The sequence below is a fragment of the Choloepus didactylus genome, chromosome 8 (assembly GCF_015220235.1).
Source record: "Choloepus didactylus isolate mChoDid1 chromosome 8, mChoDid1.pri, whole genome shotgun sequence".
NCBI lineage: Eukaryota > Metazoa > Chordata > Mammalia > Pilosa > Megalonychidae > Choloepus > Choloepus didactylus.
In genome coordinates, this window is record NC_051314.1 from 125,677,635 (window position 1) to 125,703,498 (window position 25,864).

General features: G+C 57.1%; 3 protein-coding genes and 1 long non-coding RNA gene across 9 annotated transcripts in view; 1 reads left to right on the forward strand and 3 right to left on the reverse strand.

Annotated features, from left to right (window-relative positions):
* Positions 1-548: 548 nt before the first annotated feature.
* Positions 549-11,200, reverse strand: P3H3 (prolyl 3-hydroxylase 3). Of its 2 annotated transcripts, none has more exons than XM_037845789.1 (15): positions 10,681-11,200; positions 9,641-9,793; positions 9,138-9,336; positions 8,884-9,015; positions 8,279-8,415; positions 7,759-7,848; positions 6,641-6,693; positions 6,449-6,516; positions 6,209-6,333; positions 3,542-3,643; positions 3,056-3,206; positions 2,692-2,809; positions 2,506-2,581; positions 1,276-1,416; positions 549-1,095 (listed from the first exon to the last, which is right to left on the reverse strand). In XM_037845789.1, exons 1-15 carry the CDS (start codon positions 11,152-11,154, stop codon positions 931-933), a joined length of 2,184 nt encoding a protein of 727 aa, XP_037701717.1. In that variant the 5' UTR covers positions 11,155-11,200; the 3' UTR covers positions 549-930. The 2 variants fall into 2 exon arrangements, with proteins under 2 accessions (XP_037701717.1, XP_037701718.1); XM_037845790.1 differs by lacking the exon at positions 10,681-11,200 and adding an exon at positions 10,274-10,376.
* LOC119541686 lies at positions 10,223-24,847 on the forward strand. Its single transcript, XR_005218315.1, has 4 exons — positions 10,223-10,403; positions 22,619-22,699; positions 24,300-24,382; positions 24,507-24,847. It is a non-coding gene; the product is annotated as an uncharacterized LOC119541686 (long non-coding RNA).
* GPR162 (G protein-coupled receptor 162) lies at positions 12,015-15,600 on the reverse strand. 2 transcript variants are annotated; one of them, XM_037845792.1, is made up of 4 exons: positions 14,734-15,600; positions 13,795-13,984; positions 13,089-13,246; positions 12,015-12,776 (listed from the first exon to the last, which is right to left on the reverse strand). In XM_037845792.1, the coding sequence occupies exons 1-4, from the start codon at positions 15,598-15,600 to the stop codon at positions 12,225-12,227; spliced, it is 1,767 nt and encodes a 588-aa protein (XP_037701720.1). In that variant the 3' UTR covers positions 12,015-12,224. The 2 variants fall into 2 exon arrangements, with proteins under 2 accessions (XP_037701720.1, XP_037701721.1); XM_037845793.1 differs by having other exon boundaries at positions 14,785-15,376.
* The window catches only part of CD4 (CD4 molecule), a 29,511-nt gene continuing 22,229 nt past the window's right edge, over positions 18,583-25,864 (reverse strand). For all 4 annotated transcript variants that reach the window (XM_037845797.1, XM_037845796.1, XM_037845794.1 and 1 more), the window contains 7 exons: positions 24,460-24,615; positions 23,828-24,073; positions 22,434-22,769; positions 21,438-21,641; positions 20,831-20,958; positions 20,468-20,535; positions 18,583-20,143 (listed from right to left, as the gene is read on the reverse strand). In XM_037845797.1, coding sequence (XP_037701725.1) covers positions 20,131-20,143; positions 20,468-20,535; positions 20,831-20,958; positions 21,438-21,641; positions 22,434-22,769; positions 23,828-24,073; positions 24,460-24,615 — 1,151 coding nt within the window. In that variant the 3' untranslated portion in view covers positions 18,583-20,130. The remainder of the gene's footprint in view (positions 20,144-20,467; positions 20,536-20,830; positions 20,959-21,437; positions 21,642-22,433; positions 22,770-23,827; positions 24,074-24,459; positions 24,616-25,864) is intronic.

A 25,864-nucleotide genomic window follows, 5' to 3' on the forward strand; every position in this document is an offset into this window, starting at 1 on the left:
AAATATGGGGAGGGTGCAGGATGGAGCTGAGATTAGAAGGGACTGATCTGGATAATCCTCCTTCTCCACAACCCCCCACCAGCTGCATCAGGGTCTGATCCTGGGGGTGGGGGATTGCAGGGGATCCTGAGAGGAGGGACAGGCCCACCCCTGCTTTGGGTGGAGCAGGGACCTGTAAGTGGAGAGCAACTCCATTCCCTGCTCCCAGTCGGGCCTGGCTCCCCTCCTTGTCCCCAGGACCCATGGGCCCTGCCAGGGCTGTGCAGGCAGGAGCCAGAGAGGCCAGGCTGCCCCAAGCCTCAGCCAAGCTCAGCAAGGGAAGACAGGGTCTGGAGGTGGAGGCCCAAGGAGCAGCTGTCAGGGGCTTGGGTCAATTTGCATGAGGGGAACAGGTGGCTGAGATTTCCCTGACAAATCCCTGACAAATCATAGGCTTGAGGGGCCCCACCTCTGGGAGGCCCAGAGACACCTGTCTCCTCCCAGACCAGCCATAGCCACCCCCACCTCCAGCTACCCCAGTAACCGTGATACAGCAGACTGGGCCCCTGGCTGAGGGATCTTCGTGTTCTTTATTGCACAGGCTGGTAGAGGGGAGCGGGGTTATCCACTCCCCCACCCTCTGCGTCCTTCCCCTCATCCTCCTCATTTAAAGCAGGCAGCTCCGTCCCCCCTGCCATCTTTTTTTGGGGAGACATGGTGGCCTCTGTCTGTCATAGGGCTGGAGGTCCATCGGCTGGAGCTCTAGGCGAGCCTGTGGAATGTTCTCTGAGGGCTGGGTTGGCCCTTGTGGATCCCCAACATGGTGGGGTATAGGGACAGAGAGCTTGTATTCTGCTCCAGATGTCACATGGGGGCTTCTCGTGGGTCCCGGCAGCGAGGAGGCCCTTCGCCTGACAGGTGGCCATCTCCTTAAGGGGCTGATGCAGCCCCTCACAGCTCCTCCCGAACCCGAGGCAGTTTCCCAGCCTTGTCTTGGACCCGCTGAAGCCTGCGGCCGGGGGGTTCTGGGGAGGGTGCTCTGCTGGGCATTTCCTCTTCCTCCTCCTCCTCGGTCTCCTCTGGCTCCTGCAGCAGCTCATTGGCTTCTGTCCACTCCTGGGGGTGGGGGCAGTGGTGAGGAGAGTCTGGCCCAGTCCCTGAGGGCCACCCTGACCCCAGGACCTTCCCAGGGCCATCTCAGCCCCTGCCCCTCACCCACAAGCTTTCTCAGCGGCTGCCTGCCCACCCTTCGCACACAGAGAGCCCACATCCCCTTCCAGCCCCGCCGCCCCTCACCTCCTCCCTGTGCTCAGGCGCCCACGTGTGCCACAGCGCCAGGGCGCAGCGTCGGCCCCGCGTCACGGCCCACACGCCATGGGGATTCTCGCCACCGGAGCTGAAAGCCACGAGGCGTCCACAACGAGGACGGACCTGAGCCTGTGGGTGGGGACAGGCTCAGCCTCAGGGACAGGACCCCCCGACGGCTTGGCCTGGTCCTCAAGCCTTTCCCCCTCCATAATTCAGGGACAATCTCGGGGCACGTGGGAAATTGGCCTCAATTTGTGGAGCAGAACTACCAGGATGAGGCTCAGGAAGTTGGGAGCCAAATGGAGAAGGCACCTCCACCGGGGGGATCCTGCTGGTTCTCTCCCCCAGCACCCTGATTTGTCCAGCTGACCCTTTAAATTCAGTATGTGATGTAATCTGAGGGCATGGGTTCAGTGCCCGAATCTGGGAAGAGGGGATAAAGATCTTGGAGACATTTTTTCCACCCCCGTGAGGGCCTGGATTATAGGTAGTTGGTGGGTAAGTAGGGGAGGAAGTAACGGGGCAAGACAGAGCACTAGATAAACAGAAATCACTGCCCCTCTCCTCCTACCCAATTCTAGCCCCTGGTTTTCACCTGGAAATTTCCATGGTCCTGGAACTGCGAGAGGAGGAATAACACCATCTAACATTTACTAATTGTTTACTCTTGCCAAGCCCTGGCTCATTCTTTTAGGTGCATTATCTAATTTACTTGTTAAAACAACCCTTTAAAATAGGTACTTCATTATCACCGCCATTTAGGAAACAGAGCCTCAGAAAGGGGAGGAAGCAAAATCTGCACTCAGGTCTCGGGTGGCCCCAGCATCTGCGCTGTGACCCCAGCATAGCCACAATGCCCGAAGCTGTGAGGAGGAAGGACTGTTCTCAAGTTCCCCAAATCCCCGGAACAGAGACATGGGGATCCTGGTGGGACCCCTATGGGTTGTGTCCACCCCCACCCCTCATCTTAGATGCTGAGGCAAACACTGAAGGCAGGTCTGGAGGGGCCACTTAGAGACCTACTGCAAGGCCTTAATCACCCTCTGCTAGGCAGGCCCCAGCTGTGGGTCCCTGAACTGCACAAGTGGCAAGGAGGGCTGGGGAGGCCTGGAAGGGAAGGAGTTAAGGCAGCCCCAGCCATTTCCCTGCATTTGCCTCTGGGAACCTTCAGTTTTGAATACTGACCCCATAGCTGGGCTCTGTGTCATCCCCACTCACCGTGACAGTGAGGGCGTTGGGTTCCGTGAAGAACAGGTCCCCACCCTGGAAGTCATCGTTGAGGTAGAGGAGTCCACTGGGGAGGGGGGGAGAGGACAGGAGGCAGTGAGACCCCGGCCCGGGACCAGGCCTGCTGTGGGCATCCTTCCTCTGCCCGCTTGCCTGAGCCCTGGAGGGGCCGCCCACCTGTAGTCTCGATAGGTGTAGGCTGGGGGCTCCCGCCAGCACTCTCCCGTGTCGGGGTCCAGAACGCAGTTGTCTGCGTGCACTGGGTGACTCAGGTCCATGCGCTGTTCCTGCTCTCCTGGGACACAGGGGGCCTGGAGAATGCCTTTGTGTCCCCAGGCCTCTCTGCCAGCCCCGGGGGCTCACACCATCCACCCTGAGGCTCCCAGGGTCACAGCTGGGGAGAGAAGTCAGGCACCCACCCAGGCAGGGGAGTTGGGGTCTCTGAAAACTGCAGCCCACCCAGGTTGGGGTTGCTGAGGATATGCAGTCCCAAATGGCAGCCTGAGGCTGGGGAGGAGCCACCGGGGTCCAGGGCGGTTACCTTCTATGGCGCTGCGGCACACCAGGTGGGTGAAGGAAAGATGCAAGGGTCTTTCTGGGGAGAAGTAGGCCTGGGTCAAGGTCCGCACACGCTCACTCACCTCCAGAAGCAGCTTAGCGCCCTGACTGCCCACAGTCCCTGCCCGAGCCAGCTGGAGATGGAGAAAGCAAGGGCAGGAAAAGAAACAGGCAATGGAGGAGGTCCTAACTCTAGCCCCTGCCTCACATCCCCTGCTCTCCCAGGGCATCGGTGCTTCTCAGCAGCCAGCTCTCTCCATCGGGCTGAGCTGCTCCTTCCATCGGCTCCACAACAACAGGCCTGCAGGTCTCAGAGCACCCCCTTCCCCAACCCTGGGCATGGACGTGGGAACTCTCAGCCTAAGGAGAGCTCCTCTGTAGGAAAAGGCCAGGCTCTTGTGCCCAGCCTCCCACATAACCTCTTCTCCAGGTCTGGGCATCACATCAGGGCCCGGGTGCCCCCTCTCACCTGCGCAGCCTTGAGCACTGTGAGCCCATCGAAGCGTTCATGCGGCGTGTGCGGGGAGCGGCGGCCACGATAGCCAGACCGGGCTCCAGCCCCTGCTGCATCCTGGAGAGGATGAGAGTTTACTGTGAAGTCACTCTCACTAGCCCTCTGCCTAATGTCCTCCTCCCTGCCCACAAGGCCAGAGGACCTTCCCTCTGAGCCTCCTGCTCCCTGGAAGAGGCCAGACGCTCCCAGGATTCTCTTGTGGCCCCTAGTCCTGAGCTCCTGTCCTTTCCCAGAGAAAGACTGTCTTCATGGTTGTCTGTATGGTCACTCTTTGGTTCAAATTTGGACTCCCATTCACCAAGGGGACTGTGAGAAACTCTGGAGAGTTTCCCATGGTAGAGAGGGGGCCTCTGAGAGTATAAGGACAGGTGAGGGGTGGGGGGAGTGGCAGAGCTACGGAGGGGACCTGCACAGGGAGGGCTTGACCATTCACCCCTGATACATAAATAAACCAAGAATAGAGTCATCTGTCTGGAAACAGGACCTTAGTGGGAAGTTTGACAAGCCCCAGGTCCTAGAAGGAAGTTGACTTGAGGTGGGGGTACAGCCTCTTCCAGAGAATCACTCTCTGACCCCCTCCCACTTGACACTGCCTCAGTGGTCCTACAGACCCTGTGGCTTCAACCGCCTCTTGATGCTGAATCCCAAGTATCCAAGCACCAAGAGGATTCTCATCCTTAGATAGTATTGGGCTGTCTAAAAGTAGGATCAGTTCTCCCTCCTCCACATCCCATTCTTCTGTCTACTCTTTGAATCTCGGTTAAAGCACCACTACTTAGTTACCCCTGTAGACAGACTCATCTCTGTGAGACCCCCAGGTCACCCAAACCATCTACCCTTCTAGTCTTGTGTTCATTCATTCCACAAAGCTGTCCTGAGCCCCTAACTGTGTCAGGCACTGTTATAGGCACTAGGGATGCAACCGTGAACAAGAAAAGGTCCTTGCTGTCATGGAGCTTATATTTTGAGATAAAAAAAATTTTTAAATCAATAAGTGAGTGAACATAATTCAGATGGCTATAAGTACTATGAATAAAATTAAAACAGGGTTAGGTTACAATCCTGAGAGTGCTCAAGAAGGGGCCGGGAGGCCAGCTAATTGAAAAGGCAAAACTGAAACCAACTGATGAGAAGGAGACACTTAAGTATCCAAAGAAAAAATGTTCCAGGCAGAAGAAACAGCGAGTGCAAAGGCCCTGGAGCCAGAATGAGTTTAGTGTGATTGAGCAACAGAAAGGAGGTCCGATACCTGGGAGCTATCCTTGCCTCCACCTTCTCATCAGCTTCCAAACAGATGTAGTTCTCAATTTCTTTATCTTCTAAATACTTCTCATCTGTCTCCTCTCCATGCCCTTGAAATGAGGACATGACCAAAGGCAGTGGCCCTCCTGCACCACCCCAGAAGGCTCCCCCTCCTTCCAGGCATCCTCTCCCACTGCACCCTACATACTGCCACTAGAGGGATTAGAGGGATCGACCCACTTACGGGAACGCAACCCCTCCTTAAATCCTTCAAGAGCTGCCCATCACCTGCGGATAAAGTCCAAACTCCCAGCTCAGGCCCAAAAGGGCCTTCATCAGCACCCCCTCACCTACGCAACTGGCCTCTCTCTCTCATATCCTGTACTGCAGCCTGACGATGACGCAACAGCTAACACTGAGTCTTTTCTAGGGTTTCCTAAGAGCCTTACCACATCCTAACCCATTTAGCCCTCATAGCAATCCTACAGCAAAAAAAAACCCCACTATTATTAGCTCCATTTTACAAAGAAGGACACTGAAGTAAGTTGGCCAAGGCCATAGAGATATTAATTGCTCGAGCTGGCCCAGGATCTTAACCCCCATGCTCTACTGCAGTTTCCAGAATACCCTATATTCTTCTCCCCATCAGGCTGTCCTTCCTCTCCTTCTTTGCCTGGTTAACTCATCCTGACTCGGAGCGCCAATGCCACCTCCACTGCTAAGCCTTTCATGATTTTCAATTTGGGCGCCTGTACTTGGAGTAGTAGGTACTCCTTTTATCCAACTTATCACCCGCTCTGATTATGCATCTCCAGGTCTGTTTCCTTCTTTACACACAGAGCCCCTGAAGAGGGGGGTCTGCATTCACCCACCTCTCCACGGAACCTAACAGCTTCTTGTACACAGCAGGTACCGAATGCATACTAGCCTAGAATGAGGACTCAAGACTCAAGCTTCACAGTATGATAGACTTGATCTGGAGACTATGGCTCATTCAACCCAAACTAGCAGGGATGCAATGGATGAGAAAAGGAGCCTGCGTGTCTGCTGAGCCACTGGCCAAGCCAATAAGTAAACTTGTGGCTAACCAAGGAATTCTTTCCTGAAAACTCACACATTTTTATGCCTTTATGTTTTTTGTTTTGTCTCTCCTATCAATTTCTAGCAAAATTCCTTTGTAAATACTGCTCACCCCCATCAAGTAAATCAAGAGGAAAAAGAGCTTGTCCGCAGCTGAGAGGCTGCAGCCAGCACAGTCCCTGCTGGAGAATCAGGGCAGAGCAGAACAAGGTAGGGGCAGGCCAAGAGAAAGGGAGCAGGCAGCCGTGCCCAAGGGTCCCTCCGCAGCCGACTGCACCGCCGACTCACCAGTCCTCTTACCTTGGCTAGCTGCAGCAGTGCCCCACACTCGGCCGGGGTGAGCAGCCCATCCAGCACGGCTCGCTCCGAGCCGTTCAGCTGCCTCGCATCCTGGGTCAGAGTTACTCCCTCCAGGAGAAGCACGTCTGAAGGGGAAGGAACGGGGTGGAGGTGGCTGGGGATACCCTCCGGCAGGCCCAGCAGTCGCTGGCAGTCCCCAGACCCTTCAGGCTCCTGTCTCCCACCCTCCCAGGAACTCACCCTTCCAGTGGGTCAAGGGCTTAGGCTGCGGAGGCTCATGGTCCCAGGGCCTCTTCTCCTGATCCTCTCTCAGGGGTGAGAGACAAGCTCAGTGGAGGCACAGGATACTCGAGCCCCAGCCCCCCCAGCCTCCACCCCAGCACCCTCATGTCCTGCTCAGTCAGGCCTCTCCCACCACAGGGCAGCTCCTACCTGAGCTTTTCTCTAAGTGCCTCGGGGACGAAAGCCACTGGAGTCCAGGGATCCTGGAATGGTTAGGAAACGTTCTATCACCCACCCAGCTGAGCTGCTGACCTCCTGACATTAGAATGTGAACCACCACATTAAGGTCCTTCTGCTTCCAGGGAAGAAGGGAGCGGTGGGAAGGGCCCTGGACTCTGGGCCCAACTCTGTAGGAATAATAACAACCCTAATGCAATGGCAGCAGCCGCTTCACAGCCCTTCCTATTTGCCAGGTGCTATTCGAAGAGCTTTAAAGACAGAAGCGGAATTTGTTAGGTAAGCTTTGCAATAGTCCCAGGAAACACAGTATGAATGTGCTCATTTTGCAACTGAGGACCCTGAGACCCAGGCAGGGAAAGTCACACGCCCACGATGACACCCAGAAAGTGACAGAATTGGAATTGGAACCAGCTTAAGAGTCCCTGCTCCTACCCAGTGGTTCTCAACCAGGACAAGTGTGGGGACACTGGGCAACGTTCTGGGGAAATTTTTGATTGTCCTGACCCAGAGGGTGCTACTGGCATTCAGTGAGTAGAGAGCAGGGATGCTGCTAAACATCCTACAATGTGCAGGACAGCAACAAAGAATTATCCGGCTCCCAAATGTCAACAGTGCCAAAGCCAAGAAAACCTGCTCAATGCTGTATAGCACCAGCTATGGATAAACTTTGCCCTTCAGCTTCATCTCCTAACAACAGCAAGAAAAACAAAAGCAGCAGAACAGAGCTTTCTGTACTTTCTTTCAAAAGAAGTGGTTTCAACCACCCTACGAGATCAGTGTGATTATTCCAATCATACGGACAAGAAAATTGAGGCTGAGGCAAGTTAAGTTCCAGAGATGGTTAGTGGCTGAGTAAGGACTGACACTCGGGGCTGCATGACCCAAAGCCACCCTTAGCCACAGGCACACTGCCCCTCTCCCTGGAAAACTGGGGTGACAGACTCCCTTCCAAGCCTCACAGGGTTGGGGAAAAACAAAGATCTAGCAGGGAAAACACTGATGCATGGAAGTGACAAAGTGATGCATAAACGCAGGGTGGCACCCCTACAATCCTCCTTGGGGAGCAAAGGAAAAGTAGAGTCACTCACCGGATCCTGGAAGCTGGTCCCCAGGTGCTCCATGGCATAATAGAGCTGCCTCTTCTCCCCCAGGGATCGAAGGACGAAGCGCTGGATGTCCTGGGCAGGGGCGGACGGCCAGTAGGGAGCAGGAGATGAGGCAAGGAGAGGTTAAGTGGGGCAGAGAAGTTAAGAGGGGAGGAGAGCAGGGCAGCCCCAGGTTCTAGGGGACAGCCTGCAGCTCCTTAAACCCTTCACGGTTCAACTCTCCTTCCTGAGCAGCTTCAGGGTGTCTGGGCTCAACCTGGGAAGGAGAGTGAGTGGGTGTGTATGCGAGTGTATGGTGGGGTAGACAGATGCTGGGGTTGGACAGTCTGAAGTGGGGAGCAGGGAGTTGAGATAGAAGTCAGATGCTGGACTCGGGGTTGCCTTCAGGGACTGGAGTGCTTGGGTAAGTGACCAGAATATGTAGGGTTCCAGGTTCCTTCTCAGGTACAGGTGTGACGGAAGGCTACCTCCCGAGGGGATGAGGGGGAGGAGGCAGGGTTACCTCTCTGGGCCGGAGGCCGGGTCTTGGCCCTCCCAGCTGGGCCTGGTACCCCTTCAGAGCCTTCCTGGCAGCCTCGTCTTCCGGGTAGAAGAGCAGGATACTCAGGACATTTTCCATTGCCTGGGACAGATTTCCCACTGGAGAAGAAGTGACAGGGTGAGGTAGGGGACAGAGACTGAGATCAGCAATGAACCTTGGGCAGAGGCAGAGCAGGAGAAGGTGGCCTCCCAATGGCAACCAATGCTGAGACCCCCATCCCACCTGGCAGAAATGCTCATCCATTGCATCTCTCAAAAGCTCACTCAAACATACCTTAGCTGGGCAGTGTTCAAAGAGGAGGAAGAGAGGAAGAGTAAAGGAAGATGAAAAGTGGCAAGGGCAGAAGGACACATCTCCTGAGCTTTTCACAATGGCAAGCGAGAGGGAAAGGAAATTAGAGTTCTCCTGGAGTGCCGGTCCCCATGGGGCCATGGCAGTAAAACTAGAGGTCCAAGACAGATGGGAGGCATGGAGGCATGGGCTCAGGATGCCACAGGAGACAAATTTTTTCACTCCTCCCATTTCCAACCCCAGGCACCCCCAGGGTCCACCCTTCTCCAACTGACCCTGAGCATAGGCCTCGTGCAGCCACTTCAGCTGGCTGGGAAGGAAGTCGGGGACAGGGGAGCTGCGACCAGGACGAGTGGCTGTGTCCTCCACACAGCGCTGCCGGCACTGCAGGACCCGAATCCAGTGCCCTGTGGAGGACACACTTGGGCCGCTCAGTGCGGGCTGGCTCCTCCCTCTGGCACCTTCACACATACAACCCCCCCAACGCCCCCCCAATCCCCCCCCCACTTGCATACTCTGAGGCCCCTACCTGCAATGGCCTCATACAGGCCCCCCTGGCTCCCGGCCCCATCCTCTTCTTCCTCCTGCTGCTGCGCCTCAGGCCCCTCACAGCTGGCCCGGCAGTTCTCCGTCTGGTCCAGGCTCTCCTGCAGGGCCTCCTCCAGCCTGGGCAGCGCCAGCCCTGCCTCCTGACGCCCCAGCAGCTCCAGCCCTGCGTCGTAGGCTGCCTGTTGGGGAGGGGAGTTGGTCAGTCACCTGAGACCCTCGAGGGGGCCAAACAGGGTTGAGAAGGAGAAAGAAGGGTGGTGAGGGGGCATGGTCTCCTTTGGGGCATGTTCTTCTTCCCCAGTGTTAGAATACTGGGCTTTAGTGATCATCCAGGAAGGAAACCAAGTCCCAGAGAGGGATGCCCCATCCAGGGTCACTCACGACCAGGACAGGAGTCTGCTGATACCCCAGCTGCACAGCACCACAGTCCAGTGAGGCCTGAGTATCCAGCCAGGCAGGACAGGGGAGTGCTGAGGGTCTCACCCAGTGCGGGGGTGACTCCAGGTCCCGGAAGCTCTGGGGCCGAACCCGGGACATCCGGCGGTACTTAGCCATGTCCTCCCGCATCTGCAGGTGTGTTGGGTTCGCTACAAAGAAGGTGTGTGCTGCTGCCACCGCCAGGTCCAACTTCTTCAGCTAAGAAGCCACAGAAAGAGAAAGGCAATGCACCGAGTTGGGGGTGTCAGACCTGGGCCCCCTCCTCAGCCTCCCCATCCTAGATCCACACACTGTGACTGCCCCTGGAGACTTCCGGAAGACTTGTGAGTTAGAACTAACCCCACCTCTGCATCTCCTGACCCCCACCCCCCAAAGTCTGCCCCTTGGGCCTTTTAGGAGTCTGGTAAAGAGAGTTGGAAGACTTTCCGAGCGGGTGGGACATGAGCAGAGGGGCCTCCGGCCTCAGCCTGAGAGAAACGTGGAAGTGATGGCTAAACCAGTGGGCAGGAGAGGGTAGGGGTGGGGACACCCGGCCTGAGCAGCCAGCAAAACCCGCAGGTCTCTAGGACCCTGAGCTGAGGTGTGTGTAACCAGCCCCACCCCCACCCCACGGCCAGCCACGTAGGCAGCAGCTGGTAACAACAGTAGCTGAGGCCCCCCAGGCTTGCCCCGTCTAACCTTTCCGCAACTCCCTCCAACTCCAGGCAAAGGCTCGCGCTCCCCATCCCCGTCACGCTGCCGGCCCTCGGGCGGGTCCAGCCCGCACCCCGCCACCCATCCCTGCGCGCTCACGTCCACGGAAGTTTCAGTAAGAACTACGAACACAGAATTTCACGCCCCTTCCCTCCATCTTCGATCTAATCCCACCCCATTCCAACTTTGCTCCCATTCTCCCTTAGGCTCTCCTAAAATACCCGATGTGGTTTGGGGAGGATCTGCGCAAAAGTAGAGGTCTGTGGGACGTCCCCCGCCGCCCCACCCCAGCCCCCAAGGCTAGCCTTCCGCCCTCTCGTGGTGAGCTCGAAGTGGATCGGCGACTGGGGTAGAGGTCGTACCCACGACCCGGTCCCCGCCCGCCGCCGCACCTGGTAGTAGGCCCTCTGCAGGTAGTTGTAGGGCTCCCGGCGGCGGAAAGCGGCCCGCAGCGCGCCCCGCACGCGGAGCCGCGCCGCTCCCCCCGGGCCGAGCCTCCGCGCGGCGCACTGGGTCAGGCACTCGGCGCGGCGCAGCGCGGCGCGGAGGAGCAGCCGCTCCCAGGACCCCTGCGCTTGGTTGCCCGCGAGCACCGCGGGGAGAGCGGCCCCGGGCTCGGCGGCGCACAGCGCGCCGCAGTCCCGCCGCGCGCGGCCCAGCGCCGCCCAGCTCCGCAGCGCCTCCCGCAGCAGCGCCACAGCCGGCGCCCAAGCCCCCGCCGCGTAGGCCCGCAGTCCGTCGGCGTAGAGCAAGTCCGGGGCCTGGGGAGGCGCCCCCGGGGACAGCGAGGCCAGGCCTGGGGGCTCAGGGGACCCTGGGGGAGGCAGCACGAGCAGCAGCAGCAGCAGGCGGAGGAGCCCGACCATGGTGCCAGAGCCGCCGGCCGGGAGCGGGGAGAGAGGGAAAAAAAGGGGGGAAGGGGGAGGGAGGGGGAAAGGAAGGAGAGATAAAGGGGAGGAGGAGGGAGGGGAAAGAGAGGGAATGAGCAAGGCCCCAGAGAGCTGATGGGCCCGAAACGGAACCCGGGGAGAGGCCAGTATGGTAGAGGGAGATAAAAGTCCGAGGGAGCCTGGGGACTGGGGGGGAGAGCCGTCTTTAAGACTAGTGCGTCTGTGTGGGATGAGAAACAAAGTGGAGAGAGGAGAGCAAAGGCAGTGAGGAGCTGGAGGAGGCCAGGCGCTTTGCAGGGCCGGGTGAGGAGCCGGCTAGGGACCCTGACTCCCACCCCTGAGGCCCATGTGGTAACTACTGGGGCGGTCGGTGCTCCCCTCCACTCTTGTCTGGTCTGGGAAAAAGAGCTGGCACCTCCCACACACTCACCCACCCCTTTGGAGAAAAATTTTGCTTTAGAATTCAGCCTCACCCTTTTCTGCCCAGAAAGCACACCCTGGATGTATATGGGAAAGTGGGAGAGTTGGGGCTTTGGGAATAGAGCCCTGCTCTAAAACCACCTCCACAGCTCGGAATAAAAATCTTTGCACCCTGAACCAGCAAACTCAAGCATCTCCCTCATGGCCCCCTCCCTCAGCACAAGATGCTCCCACAGGCCTGTTTCTGTGTATGTCTACGCATTTGAGATGGTGTGATAATTTTTCCGTGTGTCTTTCTGTGCCTCTGCCCACTGTCCCTGCTCTATTTTGTCTCCTGTGAGCCACTCCACCCACCTTCCCAGGTGGTTGACCATCCCCTTTGCCATCACAGTATATTGGACACGGAGGTTTCTGTGGTAACACTTCAGACTTTAATACATTTTGCTAGGGATGATAGAAGGTGAAAAGGGCATCTGGTCGCTTGGATGGGAGATAGCAGAGGCCCCAGGGCCCCAGATCCAGGGCCCATCACCCCAGAGTCTGGAGGCAGCTGCCCTAGGCTGAGGGCCAGAAGGAGGTGTTACCCACCCAGGCCCCCTCCTCTGAGTTTGCAGGCCCACTTGGGCTCACAGGGTCAGCTGGGGGAAGATGGGGTTACCTGGACCCCAGGATCCTCCCCAAGCCCTTGTACTCCCCTCGCCCCCTGTCAAGGAGCAGCGTCTCCCTGCACTTAGCCCCAAAGGAAGTCCGACGGCTCCACTATCAGGGGACCCAAGGGAGAGTCGGCGGGGAGACAAGCCCAGCGGCCTGGGCCGACGAGGAGAAGGCCCTGGTGAGGCAGTCGGAGAAGGCAGAGGTGTCTCATCGATGAAGGTGGTGATCTCCTCCCGGAAGAAGCCAGGACCCCATGGAGATCCCCCACCTGCCCCCAGAACCCCACTCTCCAGGAACTGGCGGAGGCTGGCCAGCCCCCCACCTTCAGCCTCCTCCTCATCCTCTTCCTCCTCCAGCCTGCGGCAGCGTCCCGGGTACTCAGGAGGGCCCCCGAGGGCCCTGCTCTGGGCCGGGAGGACCCGGATGTCATCGGAGGATGACCACTTGTGCAGGAAGGAGCCTGGTGCCCGAGGGGTGGAGAAGATGTTGGTCTCATCGTGGGACAGACGGCGGGACAGAGGGACCTGGGGAGAGAGGCAGGTAAGACCTGGAGATGTGGCAGGGACAAGAGGGGGGAGGAGGTGGGAATCTTTTAGTGGGGACTCTGCAAAACAGGTCCCCCTCCTAAACTTCTGCAAGACATCCTCTAGCAGGCAAAGCTGGTTCTGGAGAGGTCTGGAGGGGAGCCTTTCTTAGCATGCCTTTCTTTTTTCCAGCCCTTAAGGTGCCCCGCAGGCCAGAGCCAGGGAAGGGGGGTTAGTGGGGCTGGACAGCAGAGCCTGGAGAAAAGTGGTGAGGGATACCCGCGGTAGAAGGGATATTCCCCAGTCCCCTACCTGTAAGTAGTGGATCCTCTCGAGAGGTGGAAAGAGCATATGCCTTCCAGGTAGCAGCTTCACCTGGGTGGGGTCCCGGCCCCCCGATGCCGTGGCCCCATTGGCATCAAAGCGAACTTTGCACAGTCGGCTATCTGCGTAGTCATCACAGCCCCCATCTGGGAGAGCAAAGGGGCAGCAGAGTGGGGTGGTTAGAGGCAGCACCCCCCAACTCCTTGCCCCCTTTATTAGCTCCCCCACTCGTCTGTAAGCTCCAGGAGGACAGCGAGAGTGGCTGGTGTTTCTTGTATTCAATGCCGAATCTCCAGAGCTAAATACATATAGACCTATTTATTAAAATGATGACCACCTTACTCCACCCCCCAAGAACTCTCCCTATAACTGGGGTCTCTCACGAAGCTTAGCTCTCCTTTAGTGTCACAGCCTTCCTTTATGCTTGCGGTAGGGCTCTGAACTGTTTCTCAGGCACTCTACTTGGCAGGGCAGAGCAGGGGCAGAGTGGGCTTCTAGAGGGAAGGATCTAGTGAAGATGCCCTTGGTGCAGAAAGGAGCAGTGGGGGCACACCAGGGTGCTCGATCAGGGCGAGGGGAGCCTGGTGAGGGGTGGTGGAGGCTCTGTCCAGCAGGGGGCACTCCAGGGCAGCCCAGGACTCCGGGAGAAGGGAGTGGATGCCCAGGCAAGCAAAAGCCCAGCCCCTCCTCTGACCGTCATCGCCGTCCTCCTCGGACATCATGGCCACACACTGCTCCCACACCGTGCGCACGTCGGCGCGGTAGCGCTCGCAGGACCAGATGAAGGAGGGCAGCAGCAGCGTCTGTGCCATGGAGCACCAGAGCACAGCCAGCACCATCCACGGGGGAGCAGAGTCCGACTTAAGGGAGAAGAAGCTCACCACCTAGTGGGGGGATGGGGAATGATGCCGGGTCAGGGCCCAGGGCAGAGGGGGCCCGCTTGACCCCTTAGACTACCTGTAGTGCAGATGGTGGGCAAGGAGGGGACGTCCCGGATCATGAATCAGATAGGATGATTGTGATGGAGGCAGAGTTGGAGGTGGCTAGGTAATTGCTGGGGAAGGGGCTGCCCCAGAAGAAGGTCGGAGGAGAGTGCTGGTGACAAAGCCCCGAGGTCAGGAGGGAAAGGAGCAGAGGTGGTGCAGGAAACTTGAAGACCGAGAGAAATCCAGGAAGAGGGACTAGATGGGGATGCAAAAAGCTGGGGAGGTAGGAGAAGCCTTTGGGATTTCCAACCAGGAGTGCTCAGAGCTTGTGTGGTGTCCAGAGGGAATGGAGAGTGAAGCTCAGCAGCTGGATGATAGGTCTGGGGGGCTGAAGAGTGGAGCTGCAGTATAGACGATGGAGCTGGAGGATAGATGGTGGAACTGAAGGTGATGATAGAGTTCAGTAGTGGCACTTGGGAAGTAGATGACAGAGCTGGGAGTGGGGTGGGGTGGTAGAAACTAGAAGATGGTTGATAGAGATGGGGCTCAGAAATGGAGTGGGGATGGGTGGAGGAGAGGAAGATGGCTGATGGACCTGGAGGAGAGATGGCAGAGCTGCTGTGTGGCTGATGGAGTTGGAGGTCAGGTAATGATGGTGGGGCCTGGAGATCGGGGAGGGCAGGTGGGGGCAGGAACCCTGATCTCACCAAGATGGGCACCCCTGTGAGCGAGTCATAGAGAAAGACGATGGCGCTGACCAAGTTGGTAACCTGCAGTGATGTCTTGGCGGACTCGGAGCCGTCCAGCGAGGACCGCCGCTTCCCTCGGGCATCCTCCACCACAATGGCTGGCACTTCAAAGGCTGGCCGGGTACCCAGCCCCCCTGGCCCACCCCCCTTGGCCCCCCACCCACCCCCCGCTCTCCGGGCCTGTCGAGCCCTCCGGGGCCGGGCCCACAGGGTCTGGTAGAAAGTGATGGCCACACAGACCAGCCCCATGACAATGCCCCCAAGGAGCAAGAGGCTGAAGCAGACGCCAAAGCCGAGGCCGATCTTGGAGACTATGAACTGGCAGCCACGGGCGTAGTAGCGCTCGCCATTGTTGTGCCAGCCGATGGAGGGCAGCGTGGAGAGGATGAAGCTGACCATCCAGATGCCCATGACAGCATGCAGCGCCTGCTTCTTGGCATTGCTGAGGCGGTAGTTGACGGGCCAACGCACCATCCACATACGGTGGTAGGAGAGCGAGGCGACCGTGAAGCAGGTGGCCAGGGCCAGCGTGTAGTAGGTGGACACAAAGACCTTGCAGATGCTCTCGTTCCAGTCATAGTCGGAGGACGCCTGGCGCCGTAGCTGCACCACGGCGAAGGTGGTGAGGGGCACAGCCGCCATGAGGATGTGGGTGCCGGCCAGGAAGCAAAGCAGCAGCTCCAGCGGCTTGTGTTTCTGCTGCTTGGCTGAGATGCTGAGGATGATCCAGGCGTTGGCCAGCAGCGCCAGCAGCCCACAGGCCAGCCAGGACAAGGCGTTCGAGCGCAGGGAGGCCTCGTCCGCCCCCGCCCCGCCCCGAGCCATGCTATCCTCGCCCCCCCCCCCCGCAAACTCCCGGGGGCGGGGGCTAGGTCTCACCCGGGAGCCCCACTCAGGCACACCCCCATGACGCCCACAGTCCCTGCCCTGGGCTGAGGCAGGCTGCCCACTGGGCCACCCCACTGCTCAGCATTGCATGGCTGACCCAGCTGAGCCAGGTATGGGGGGCAGGGGAGGAGGCTGAGGGTCAGTGGAGGCCGTCCTCAGCTTCCATATTAGGTGCAGCCCCTCCTTAAGTATTCCTGAGGCTGGCTAGGGAGCTCTGGTCACCATGCCGGGACTTCCAGCTCTCTTCTTCTTCTGGTCCTTGACCAGTCAGAATCTTCTGGAGACCCTGAGGGATTCTGGGGGTGGGGCTCAGCCACCTGGACAAGCTGCAAGGGAGAGAGGAGATGTGGAAGGGGGACGGCAGAGGTCGGTCGGCCCTAGGCTAGTCTCCAAACTGGCTTCTTATGCCTCCCTCTTCTCTTGAATCCATAGAAATGATAGATTCCTGGGGTCCTGGTGTCATTCAGATTCTACATCAGATGCCACTCCAAAATCCCACACAAATAAGAGCCCCTGCTCTTGGAGGTCTCCAGGAAAGGTGTCCTTACCTCCCTGTCTCCCATCCTTCTTTCTGCTCCCTTGGACACTCTCTACTTCTTCTGGCATCCCCTGTCAGTGCTACTCAGAGACTCCTGTCTTCATGTTTCTAAATCTCCCTTCATGACTTGTTTCTTCTTGAGGCTTCCCGGTGAACTGGGAGATAGTATTACAGTCCCCTCTCCAAACTTCCTTTCTCCTGGATCCACTGGTCTTGGGGTGCTCAGCTCCATTTCCCCAGGCCTGGGGCGACCCCTTTCTAGCTCCCCGGAGATCTGGTAAGATGGGAGAAAGGAGCCTGGGCCCAAGGAGGGGGCTAGGGAACCCAAAGGCAGGGAAACCGCTGACATCAGAAGCACCCAGAAATGGAAAGAGGAGGAACTAGGGGGAAGGAGGAGAGTTTTGAGCAGAAGGAGAAAGATAGAGGGGGCAAAGTGGAAGTATCTGAAAATAGAAGGAAAAGCCCAGAGACTCCTGGAGAGGCGGCTTTGGAGGGAGGAGGGGTTGGGTGGAGGTAGGGAGCAGGGAAAGGGGAGGCTGAGAAGAAAAGCCAAATGTTCACTAAGGCGCTGACCCCCACTGCTAGACCTCAATTCTTTCCTCCCCTGGCCTGGAGCCTCAGTTTCCCAGCTGGTGGTAAGGGAAGATTGTCCTGATTTTAGTGACGCTGGGCTTCAGTGAGCCCTGGGGAGGGGGCTAAGAGGAAATGGGTAAAACCCAGAATGGAATAGGGGCTGCGAGGATGGGCATAATGACTTTGGGGCAAAAAGAGGCACAGCAGTGGAATGGAGAACCTCAGACCCTTGCCCTCCCCAAGAGGTCCTAGTCCACCCCCCACCTTTTCCTTCCCTCAGAGCCCAGTACACCCTAGTTGCCATGGCAATGGCCAGCCAGAGGGAGGTAGAGAGAATTGGTCAGGACATCCCCCCCACCCCACCGTACTATCCTCCCCTGCGGCCTTGGACCCCTTCCCACCCCACCCAGGCCCCCTGGTGGGCTCACGAAGAAAGAGATAGGAGTCAGAGATGGAGGAAGGCAGGAACATGTGAAGGACAGAGAGAAGGAGGTGAAGGACAGAGAGAGATCAGAGGAAGGTGGAAAAGGGGATCTGGGGGGGTCTCCAGGGCTGACAGGGGTCCCTCGCCCTTTCCGATGAAGGGGGTAAGGTCAGGCGGCTCCTCCCTCCTGCCACCCACCGTATTCTCCGGGGCCGAAACAGCAGGTGGCTGGGGAGGAGGGGCCGGGCACCGGGGAGAGGAGGCAGCTGGCAGGGTGGGGAGACGGGAGGGGACCGCAGGGGACGGGGCAGGGGTCGACTCACCTCTGGCTGCGCCCCGCACTGCCGTGGAGACCGCACTCCCGACGCGGCTCGCTCGGGCTCGCTCGGGCTCCCGCCGCTGCCGGCTCCGGCTCGCCCGCCCTCCCTCCTTTTCCTCCCTCCCTCCCTCCCTCCCTCCGGGCCTCCCTCCTCCCCCCTCAGTCCCAGCCTCTCCGGCTCAGCCCGCTTTTCCCTCGCTCGCTGCCCCTCCGGCTCTCTCCGGGCCCCGCTCTCCCGGGGTCGTGCTGCCTGTTTGCTCCGGTTGGGGGGCCCCAAGGAGAGCTTTACTGGGGCGGGGGGCGCGAGGAACTGGACGGTAGTGGCTTGGAGGGGGAGGGGGGCGAGGAGTATGGCAGGGAACGGGCTTCATTGGTGAAATGGTTCGTGTCCTGCCCCCACTCCATCCCGGGTTTTCAACACGAACACGAGCTCAGAGAGGCAGCTGGTGTTGGGGGACTGTGTAGCTAGCTGTTCGGGGAGGAGGATGAGTGTGTCACCATCGTCACTGTGTGTATCTGCGAGAGGGCTGTATGTTGGGTATAGCTCGGAGGGGCACGTGCTGGGGCGTGTTGGGAGTGAGGGGTGGTTGTGGAGTGGGGGTGCGTGTGCACAGTCTGAAAGGATGTGAGCGTGCATGCACACATACTGCCATACTGTTCTAGGGACACACACTTTGCATGCACACATTGCATAGTTTCTCATATCCCCTCTCCCCAATACACACCGTGTAGACCACACACAACCCCAACTGTTGTCTCTCCCTGGGGAGGGCACATTATGTGTTATTACAAAGTCTTAGCCTTAACACATACATACAGACACACAGAGCTCTTTGGGGTGGGTAGGTTAAGCAGTCTCCAAGGAAATTTTCCCTCCCCAGAGAAACTTGATCTTCTTCCTGGAGCAGGCCACCTCTTCTCTGGTTCTGACCCCAAAGACCAAAAGATTTCCGATACCCAGGGAAGAGTTTCCGCGTGTGTGCACACATCCCAGCCCCCAGAGATTCTGTGTGCAGCCCCAGCCCCACGTCTCAGAGAGGTTGAGTCCTGATAAAAACAGAATTAGAATGAAAAACATCTTTATAGTAAGTTTATTGTATTTTTCTGTCAGCTCGAGGAGGCAGGAATGGGAGTGGGCGGGGCTACAAAGTAGGCAGTGGGGAGCCCTGGAAGTAATAGGTGGCCTTCCTAGAAGAGGCAAGCTGGAAAGAAAGAAGGCGGCAGGACGATGGAAAAGGTGTTGGGAGTGGGGAGGGGGCGGTGAGGAAGGGAAGAGAGAAGTAGGGAGGGAGGCTGAGGGTTCTGAGAGGAAAAGATCAGAAAGAGGAGGAGGAACATTCTAACCTGTGAGTCCCTTGTCTTGGGTGGTTTGCGGGGAGGGTTACGTTTCATAGGGTACGGGGCAGGGGCACTGAGTCTCAGAGCTTTCACCCTTCGTTGGGGTCCCCTCAGGGACTTCACTGTCAGGCTAGCTCTCTGCCCCCTCCCCCTGGCAAAGCTTGCCATCCAGAAGGTTCTGCATGAGGTGAGTGGTGGAGCCCTGGCACTGTCTCCCACAGGGCGCCTGCTCTCAGCCTATGCTCTGATCAGGACACTGCAGGCTTGTACTTTGGTAACAGTCTACCACCTGCAGGTGGTGAAGGAGGGGTTTTAGGCAGGAGACCTTTCTCTGTGCTCTGCCCTCTGGGTGGGTGGCTTGCGGCCGTGAATCCAGAGGTCTTCTTAGCCAACTGCATCAGTCTGTGTGATATTTGTCCCTGCATCTGAGAAACAGCAGTGGGACTGGACTGGGAGTTAATAGACCTGGGTGAGTCCCAACCCTGGCACTTACCAGCTAGATGATCTTGGTCAGTCTGCTAACCCGAGTTCCCTTTCTGCCTTATAAACTGGAGATAATAATGGTCCTGTCACTGTCAGCTTTGTAGGACTGTCATAAGGTTCAATAGACAGTGGGTATGAAACTGGCTTATAAACTGAGAGACACTGCTTGGGTGAAAAGGGATTGTGTCTGTGTACTGTGCACACGGCGGGTGTCTCCAGGGTTGCCTGACTGTGCTCCGGTGGGGGCGAGGTGAGAAGTGGGGCGGTAGAGGCTAGCAGTCAGGAGCCTTTGGACCTGGATCTGTCCTTGACTGGCTGTGTGCTCTTGGGCACATCCTTGCCCTCTCTGGTCTCAGGGTCCTCTCTTATAAAGGGACAGTCCTGTACTTCATGTTTCCAGACACCCAGCCTTGCCTTCCTTGCCAGGCAGGGCTGGTCCTGCATACTCCCCTGGGGTCCACATGGGCAAGGAGAGGGGGTCCAGAGGAAGAAATGAAAGAAGGGCTAAGACTCAAGTGAAAAGGAAGTGGGGGAAGAAATGGCTTGAAAAGGCTGAGAGCAAGACCCAGGTAACAGGGTTGAGGCCTAACCAAGGAGTTGGGAATGGAAAGGAAGAAACAGAAGAGGCAAACTGTGGATGAGGAGAGGAAGAAGAGATGTCCAGAGGTGCTGGGATCGGCTACATTCATTTGTCCGCAGCCCCCAGAGTGCAACCGGAAATACGGGAGCATCAGACAGCCTGGGAGGCCGGAAGCAGGAAGCTCCCCAGCCTGGTGCCTCAGATGACACTGCTCATCTTCTGGGACTGGAGGGAGGAACAAAAAATAAGGGGAGCAAGTCTATCCCCCCAACCCTTCTGTGTTCTAGAACCTCCATGGTTCCCAGACCTGCTTTTCTCTTCCAGTGCAGTGATGGTCTCTGGGGCCTGCTACAGGGCCACCCCCAGAATATCCCAGGTGCACCACCCTGACCCCTCCACCTTCTGCCTCCTTCCTGCCTTCACCCAACCCTCCCATGAGCTCATTTCCTCCCCTCCCTCTCCCCTTCCTCCCCTATCCCTTTTCTACTCCTCCTCCCCTCTCTCCCTCCCCTTCTCCCCCCTCTGCTTCTACCGCCCCCAGTTCCTTACCGGGGACACTGGCAGGTCTTCTTCTCACTGAGGAGTCTCTTGATCTGAGACATCTGCTCTGCCTGGCGCTGTCCAGGGAGAAGGAGGGGAGTCAGGAGGGTCCCTGGCCTCCAGGAGGGAGGTGCCCCTTGGAGGGGGGAGTGGGGGAAGCTGGGAGAGGAGAAGCAGTTACTGTGGCTCAGGCCATCTGTCCCGAATTAAATCTCTGCTCCACGTGGAACCTGAGACCAGGCCCACGCTCCAGTGAGAAAACTTGGGGTCAGAGGTTGCATATACAGGGCATATACTCCAGTTCTTGAGTGCCCTATGGGGGGTGCGGGGTGCAGTCCCCATTGTTGGGGGCGTCTGGGGATGCTCACTCACCCGCCGGTGCCGGCTCCTGACACAGCAGAAGATGCACAAGCCAATGAAAATCAGAAGGCCTGCACCTCCACCCAGCCCGATCTCCAGGAACATCTGCTGGACCTTGGGGGTCACCACCGTGGGCAAAACTATAAGAGAGAGGTGCTTAGCCCACCTCCCTCCACCAGGAGCACAGGGCACACCGGAGGGGCTGAGATTCGGGCTGGGAGCATCAGGCAAGGTTCAAAGGGCTTGAGGCGCCAGAGCTGAGGAAGGAGTTTTACGGTTTAGAAAGCTAGAAGCAGCAGTCCAGGCCCTGGGCCATGCACGCTTCTGTGTCTAGTTTTAGTGGGAGCCAGGGAGGGTGGCTCCTGGTCAGGTGGGCCCTAGTCTCAGGCTGTAAGACTTAGGGAGGTGGGAACTTGTAGGACTACAAGTTGGAACCAAGAGCCCAGGGCCACCCCCCACCTCACCTTGTCACCTCTGTTTCCAGGCCACCATGTGCATAACCTACCCAGCTCAGAGGAATTGGGAGGCTGGGCCTTCTGGGTGGCCTTGGCCAACCCCAGGGAGTCTCATGGCTGGGGAGGCCAAAGCTTGGGGTTAGGGCAGGGGAGCAGATCCTCACCCTCGACCTTGGATTCCAGCAGGACCTGGCTCTTGTCACTCAGTAGACACAGCCACATCCCTGCCTCGGGGTCTAGCACCTGCACCACCAGTTTCTTCTGCTTGGAGACCTTCACTGTACTGTTCTCCAGCTGCAAGCTCAGCGTCAGTATGGGGGAGGTGGGTCCCGACACCTCACAGATCAAATTGCTCTGGTGCCAAGTCACTGCAGAGGGATAAGAAGCTGGGGCTGGGAGCCTGGTCCCCTGGGTTCCAGCACCTCCAAGCTCAAAAGGGATTCAGAACAATCAAAGTGATACTTTACATGGGCACCCTTCTCTTAACCTCTCAGAGAATGTTTTCATGCAGTTCTAATAGAGAAAACACAGCAATTGGAGTCCAGCTGTCTTTGGTTTGAATCCCAGCTCCACTGCTTGCTAACTGTATGTCCCTGGACAAATTACTTAACTCTCTGAGCCTCGGACAATAATCAAATGAATGAATACATGCAAGATGCTTAGAACAGGGCCTGGCATGTACTAGGCAAGCATTAGAACTGTTAGTATTTGTGGAGTTGTTGTGATTGAGGAGATAAAGAAGTGAAAAACTCGCATCCTGACTCAGAGCCTGACATAAAGTAAGCATTGTTGTCATCATTACTAAGAGCAAATATTGCTGTCCTCATTTGACAGGTGAGAAAGCAGGTCCCCAGCAGGTTGGGAAGTTTAGCCAGGTCCCAGATGATGAGCTGGGCAGAGGCAGCTTAGAAATACAGTTCTCAGCCCATGCCCTTTGGAGCTTTTCACTGGAGGCCACCCCAGGCTGGCTCAGGGAAAGGAATTGGGGACCCCAGTCTCAGTTCAAACCCAGCCCCAAACCCAGCTGGGCCCTCGATCTGCTTGACCAGGCAGCCAGGGCCTACAGGCATGCTCTTTTGGGGCCTCCCCTGCTCCCCGGAGCCAGCCCGTTCCCCACCCCTACACTTCCCCCAATGCCCCTTCTCAGCCTGGCTCCACACATTTCATCACCACGAGGTTCACTTCCCGGTGCAGCTTTCCCTTGGCGAGATTCAGGGTCAGGTTTCCAGAACCAGCAAGGCGAGGCAGGGCCTGGGGCAGGGTGAAGCGGAGCGGATACGTCTCTCCCATCTGGAGCTTGAGGTCCTGGATAACCCATTTCACCAACACCTTCTTGTCCTTCAAGGAGAAGGTGACCCAGGCCTGGGGAGAAGAAGCCCCCTCTGCATGCCACCTCAGCTCCCCGCTCAGGTTTTCATCTCCGAAGGTAAGTGGGAAGGTGAACTCCACCTGCTCTCCGTCTTTCTTATAGACTGTCTTAGAGACCTCCTGGAAGGCTGCAGGTGGGAAGGGAGAGCACCTGGGTCAGATGGCATTAGGCAAGTGAGGTGGGGTAGGCATGTGGGGGGACAGCAGAGAGGTGGCAGGGGGATCAGGGTAAGTCCAAACACCGAGGTCAGCATTTCAGTTCCTTAAATTTCCTCCTAACTCTCCAATCTTCTCTCCCACCTTTCCATCCCAACGTGTTCTCAAGATAGCCGCCCTCTCTCCCGGAAGCTCCATAGAGCAGCCTGGGCACAGAAGGGCCTCACCCTCCATGGGAGCCCTGGAACACAGGGGGCTTTTGCACATATGCACTTCTTAGGGGCATAATTTATCAGCCTTCACAAAATGGATTGCACTTACTATGTACTAGGGGCTGTTCTAAGTGCATTCCATATATATCAATTCATTTAATTCTTGCCATAACACTACAAGGTGGGTGCCATCACAATTAGCATTGTCCCCTTTTAACAGATGCAAAAACCAAGGCACAGCGAAGTCCAGTAACTTGCCCAAGGTCACAGGGCTGTAAGTCTCAAAGCCAGGATTTAAATGTGTCCCTGCACTGAACCACCACCCCACCCTTCCTTGTGTCACATATGTGCCTGGAGGATAGGAGGTGGGTGGGACCCACATTCTCGACACTTGGTCTCCCTCATGGCTCTAGAGGTGCAATGCAGAATTTCAACTGGGCTTGTTTGCTGGCATTAGTGTCCCAGAGTAAGCAGATCTGCCAAATTGGGAGGGATGGGGAGCTGAGGCAAAGAAGGAAATGGACGCCTTTGGCACTCCTTCTTTGGGGCCTTCTCCAGGGGGTCTCTGGGGACTCTTGCATCCTTACATCCCCCCTCCCTTCCTTCCTCCCTGTCCACCATCCTGAGGGGTGGCTGTTAGCACCCGAGGAAGAGAGGGCCCAGCATGTCCCTCAGGACAGACTTTAGCTCTAGGAGAGCCTGGACCTACCCCCACCCCCAAGCACCAAGCCCTGGGGTAGAGAGCAGTGAAGGCAGAGGGAGGGCCTGCTGGCTCCTGAGGTGAGGATGACACTGCAGGCCAAAGGAGCTTCTCTTACCCAGCACCAAGATTTTCCCCTGCAGCTTCAACGTCTTATGGTTCTGGGAGACGGTGCAGGTCCAGGTGCCGCTTTCCTGGAGCCCCAGCTGGGACACCGAGAGGCTGCTCTTGGCCTCATCCACCTTCCTCTTGCTTTTATTGCCTGGACCCTCCCATTGCACTGAGGGGTTGCTCCCAGAGGGTCTCTCCAAGGTCAGGGTCAGGCTCTGCCCCTGCAGCAGGCGGACGCCCGGGTTGGCAGTCACTGCGGAGACAGGCCCCCTGTGTCACACACACGCTCCCCAAGGAGGAGAAAGAGACCGAGAACCCGAGAGTGCCTCCCCATTTACTCTCGTCCCAACCTCCTTTCTCCCAGCACCCAGCTAGCCCTCTCTGCTCCTCCTCCCCATCTCCTCTTCGCCCCTCCCCTCTTCCCTGTTCTCTCTCTTCCCCCTTCCATTGGCTCCTGCCCATCTCTGTTCCTCCTCTAGCTTCTCCTGTCTTGCCTGACCCAAGACCCAAGGAGGGTTTCGGGAAACTCGTGTGCAGTCCGCCCCCTCTCCAGGCTGTTGAGGTATCACAGGCACCCTGGTGGGGAGAAGGGAGGAGGGGAGGGACGGTGGCCCCCTCCTCCCGGCCCGCCCCACTCACATCCGAATACCAGCAGCTGAACCTCTTCCTTCTTGTCCACTTCACAGATGTAAATCCCCGAGTCTGTCACCTCGAGATTCTTGATGATCAGAGGAAAGTGTCCCTGGTCCCACTGGCTTTTTTTGGACTCAACGCGGTTTTTCAGCCCGGAGGAACCTGGGAGTAGAAGCCGGAAGGAGGAGGTTGGGGCACTCAGGAGCTAAGGCATCTGCGGCAAGGGCAGGGCCCACAGAGCTTCTGATCTGAGTTACTAAATTTCCCACAGGATCTGCCCCCCGTCCTCATCAGAGAACCCCAAGCAGATGTGGGCATCCCAGCACATCCATTCACCTGGCAGGGATAATATCTCACTGATCCACAATAAAATAATGTCCTCATTTCGAGAGCACCAACTCCTATGTGCCCCATTCCTTACGTGCATCACCTCAGTTAATCCTCACGACAAGTCTAAGAAATAGGTATGGCTTTTCTTATTTTACACATAAGGAAACTGAAGCTCAGAGAGATTAAATAATTGCCCAATTACCTGTTGGTGGGAGTATAAACTGATATAATTCCCTTGTTAGGTAATTTGCACTATCGATCAGAATTACAAATGCACATATAAAACTAAATGTCCACCAAGAAGGAGTAGGTTAAATTAGAGTTCACCCATTCAGCCCTAAGAGAAGAATGGGGAAATTATACTGATGTGGGACAATCCCTAAGTTACATCATTAACCAAGTAAAGCTACCGTTTAAAATAGGATGAAATACATATATATATATGTTCATGTGTGTGTGTGTGTGTGTGTGTGTATACCTTGTACATGAAAAGAAAAAAACTATTTTCAGAAGGAAACATAAGAAAATGGTAACCATAACCTTGGATGCCTCCGGGAAGAGGAAGTGAATACCCAGGAGACAAGTGTGGGAGGTAGACTTTTCACTATATTCCTTCTTCTACCTTTTGAAATTTGACTCTAGTAAGCGGTGGAGCCAGGAGGATTAAAATTCAGGCCTGTTGGGTACACTGTGCAACACTGTCTCTGGAGAGTTCTTCAGGCGTGGATATGTCTCTCCTCAGGCATGGGTACGTCCCTCCAGTCTCCTCCTTTTGTATCTGACAATTATCGCCGAGAGGAACTTCTGTTCTTTAGCTAATCATTCTGTGCGTGGAGCACTTGTCTTGAAACTAAATGTACATAGCAAACACACAGTGTTTTACATTGTTTGTATGTGCAGAAGGACTGGGCGAGGGTGGCTGAGGCTGGAGCCCCCCGCCCCACCCCTCGGCACCCCGTCTCCTCCCTGAGCAGTTGTGGCCCTCGCCCTAGTTTGGCCTTGGTGCAGGAGACTCGATGTCCTTTCTCTCCTCTTCCAGACCCCACAGCTCAGGTTTATCCTTTACAGGAGACTTTTCCAG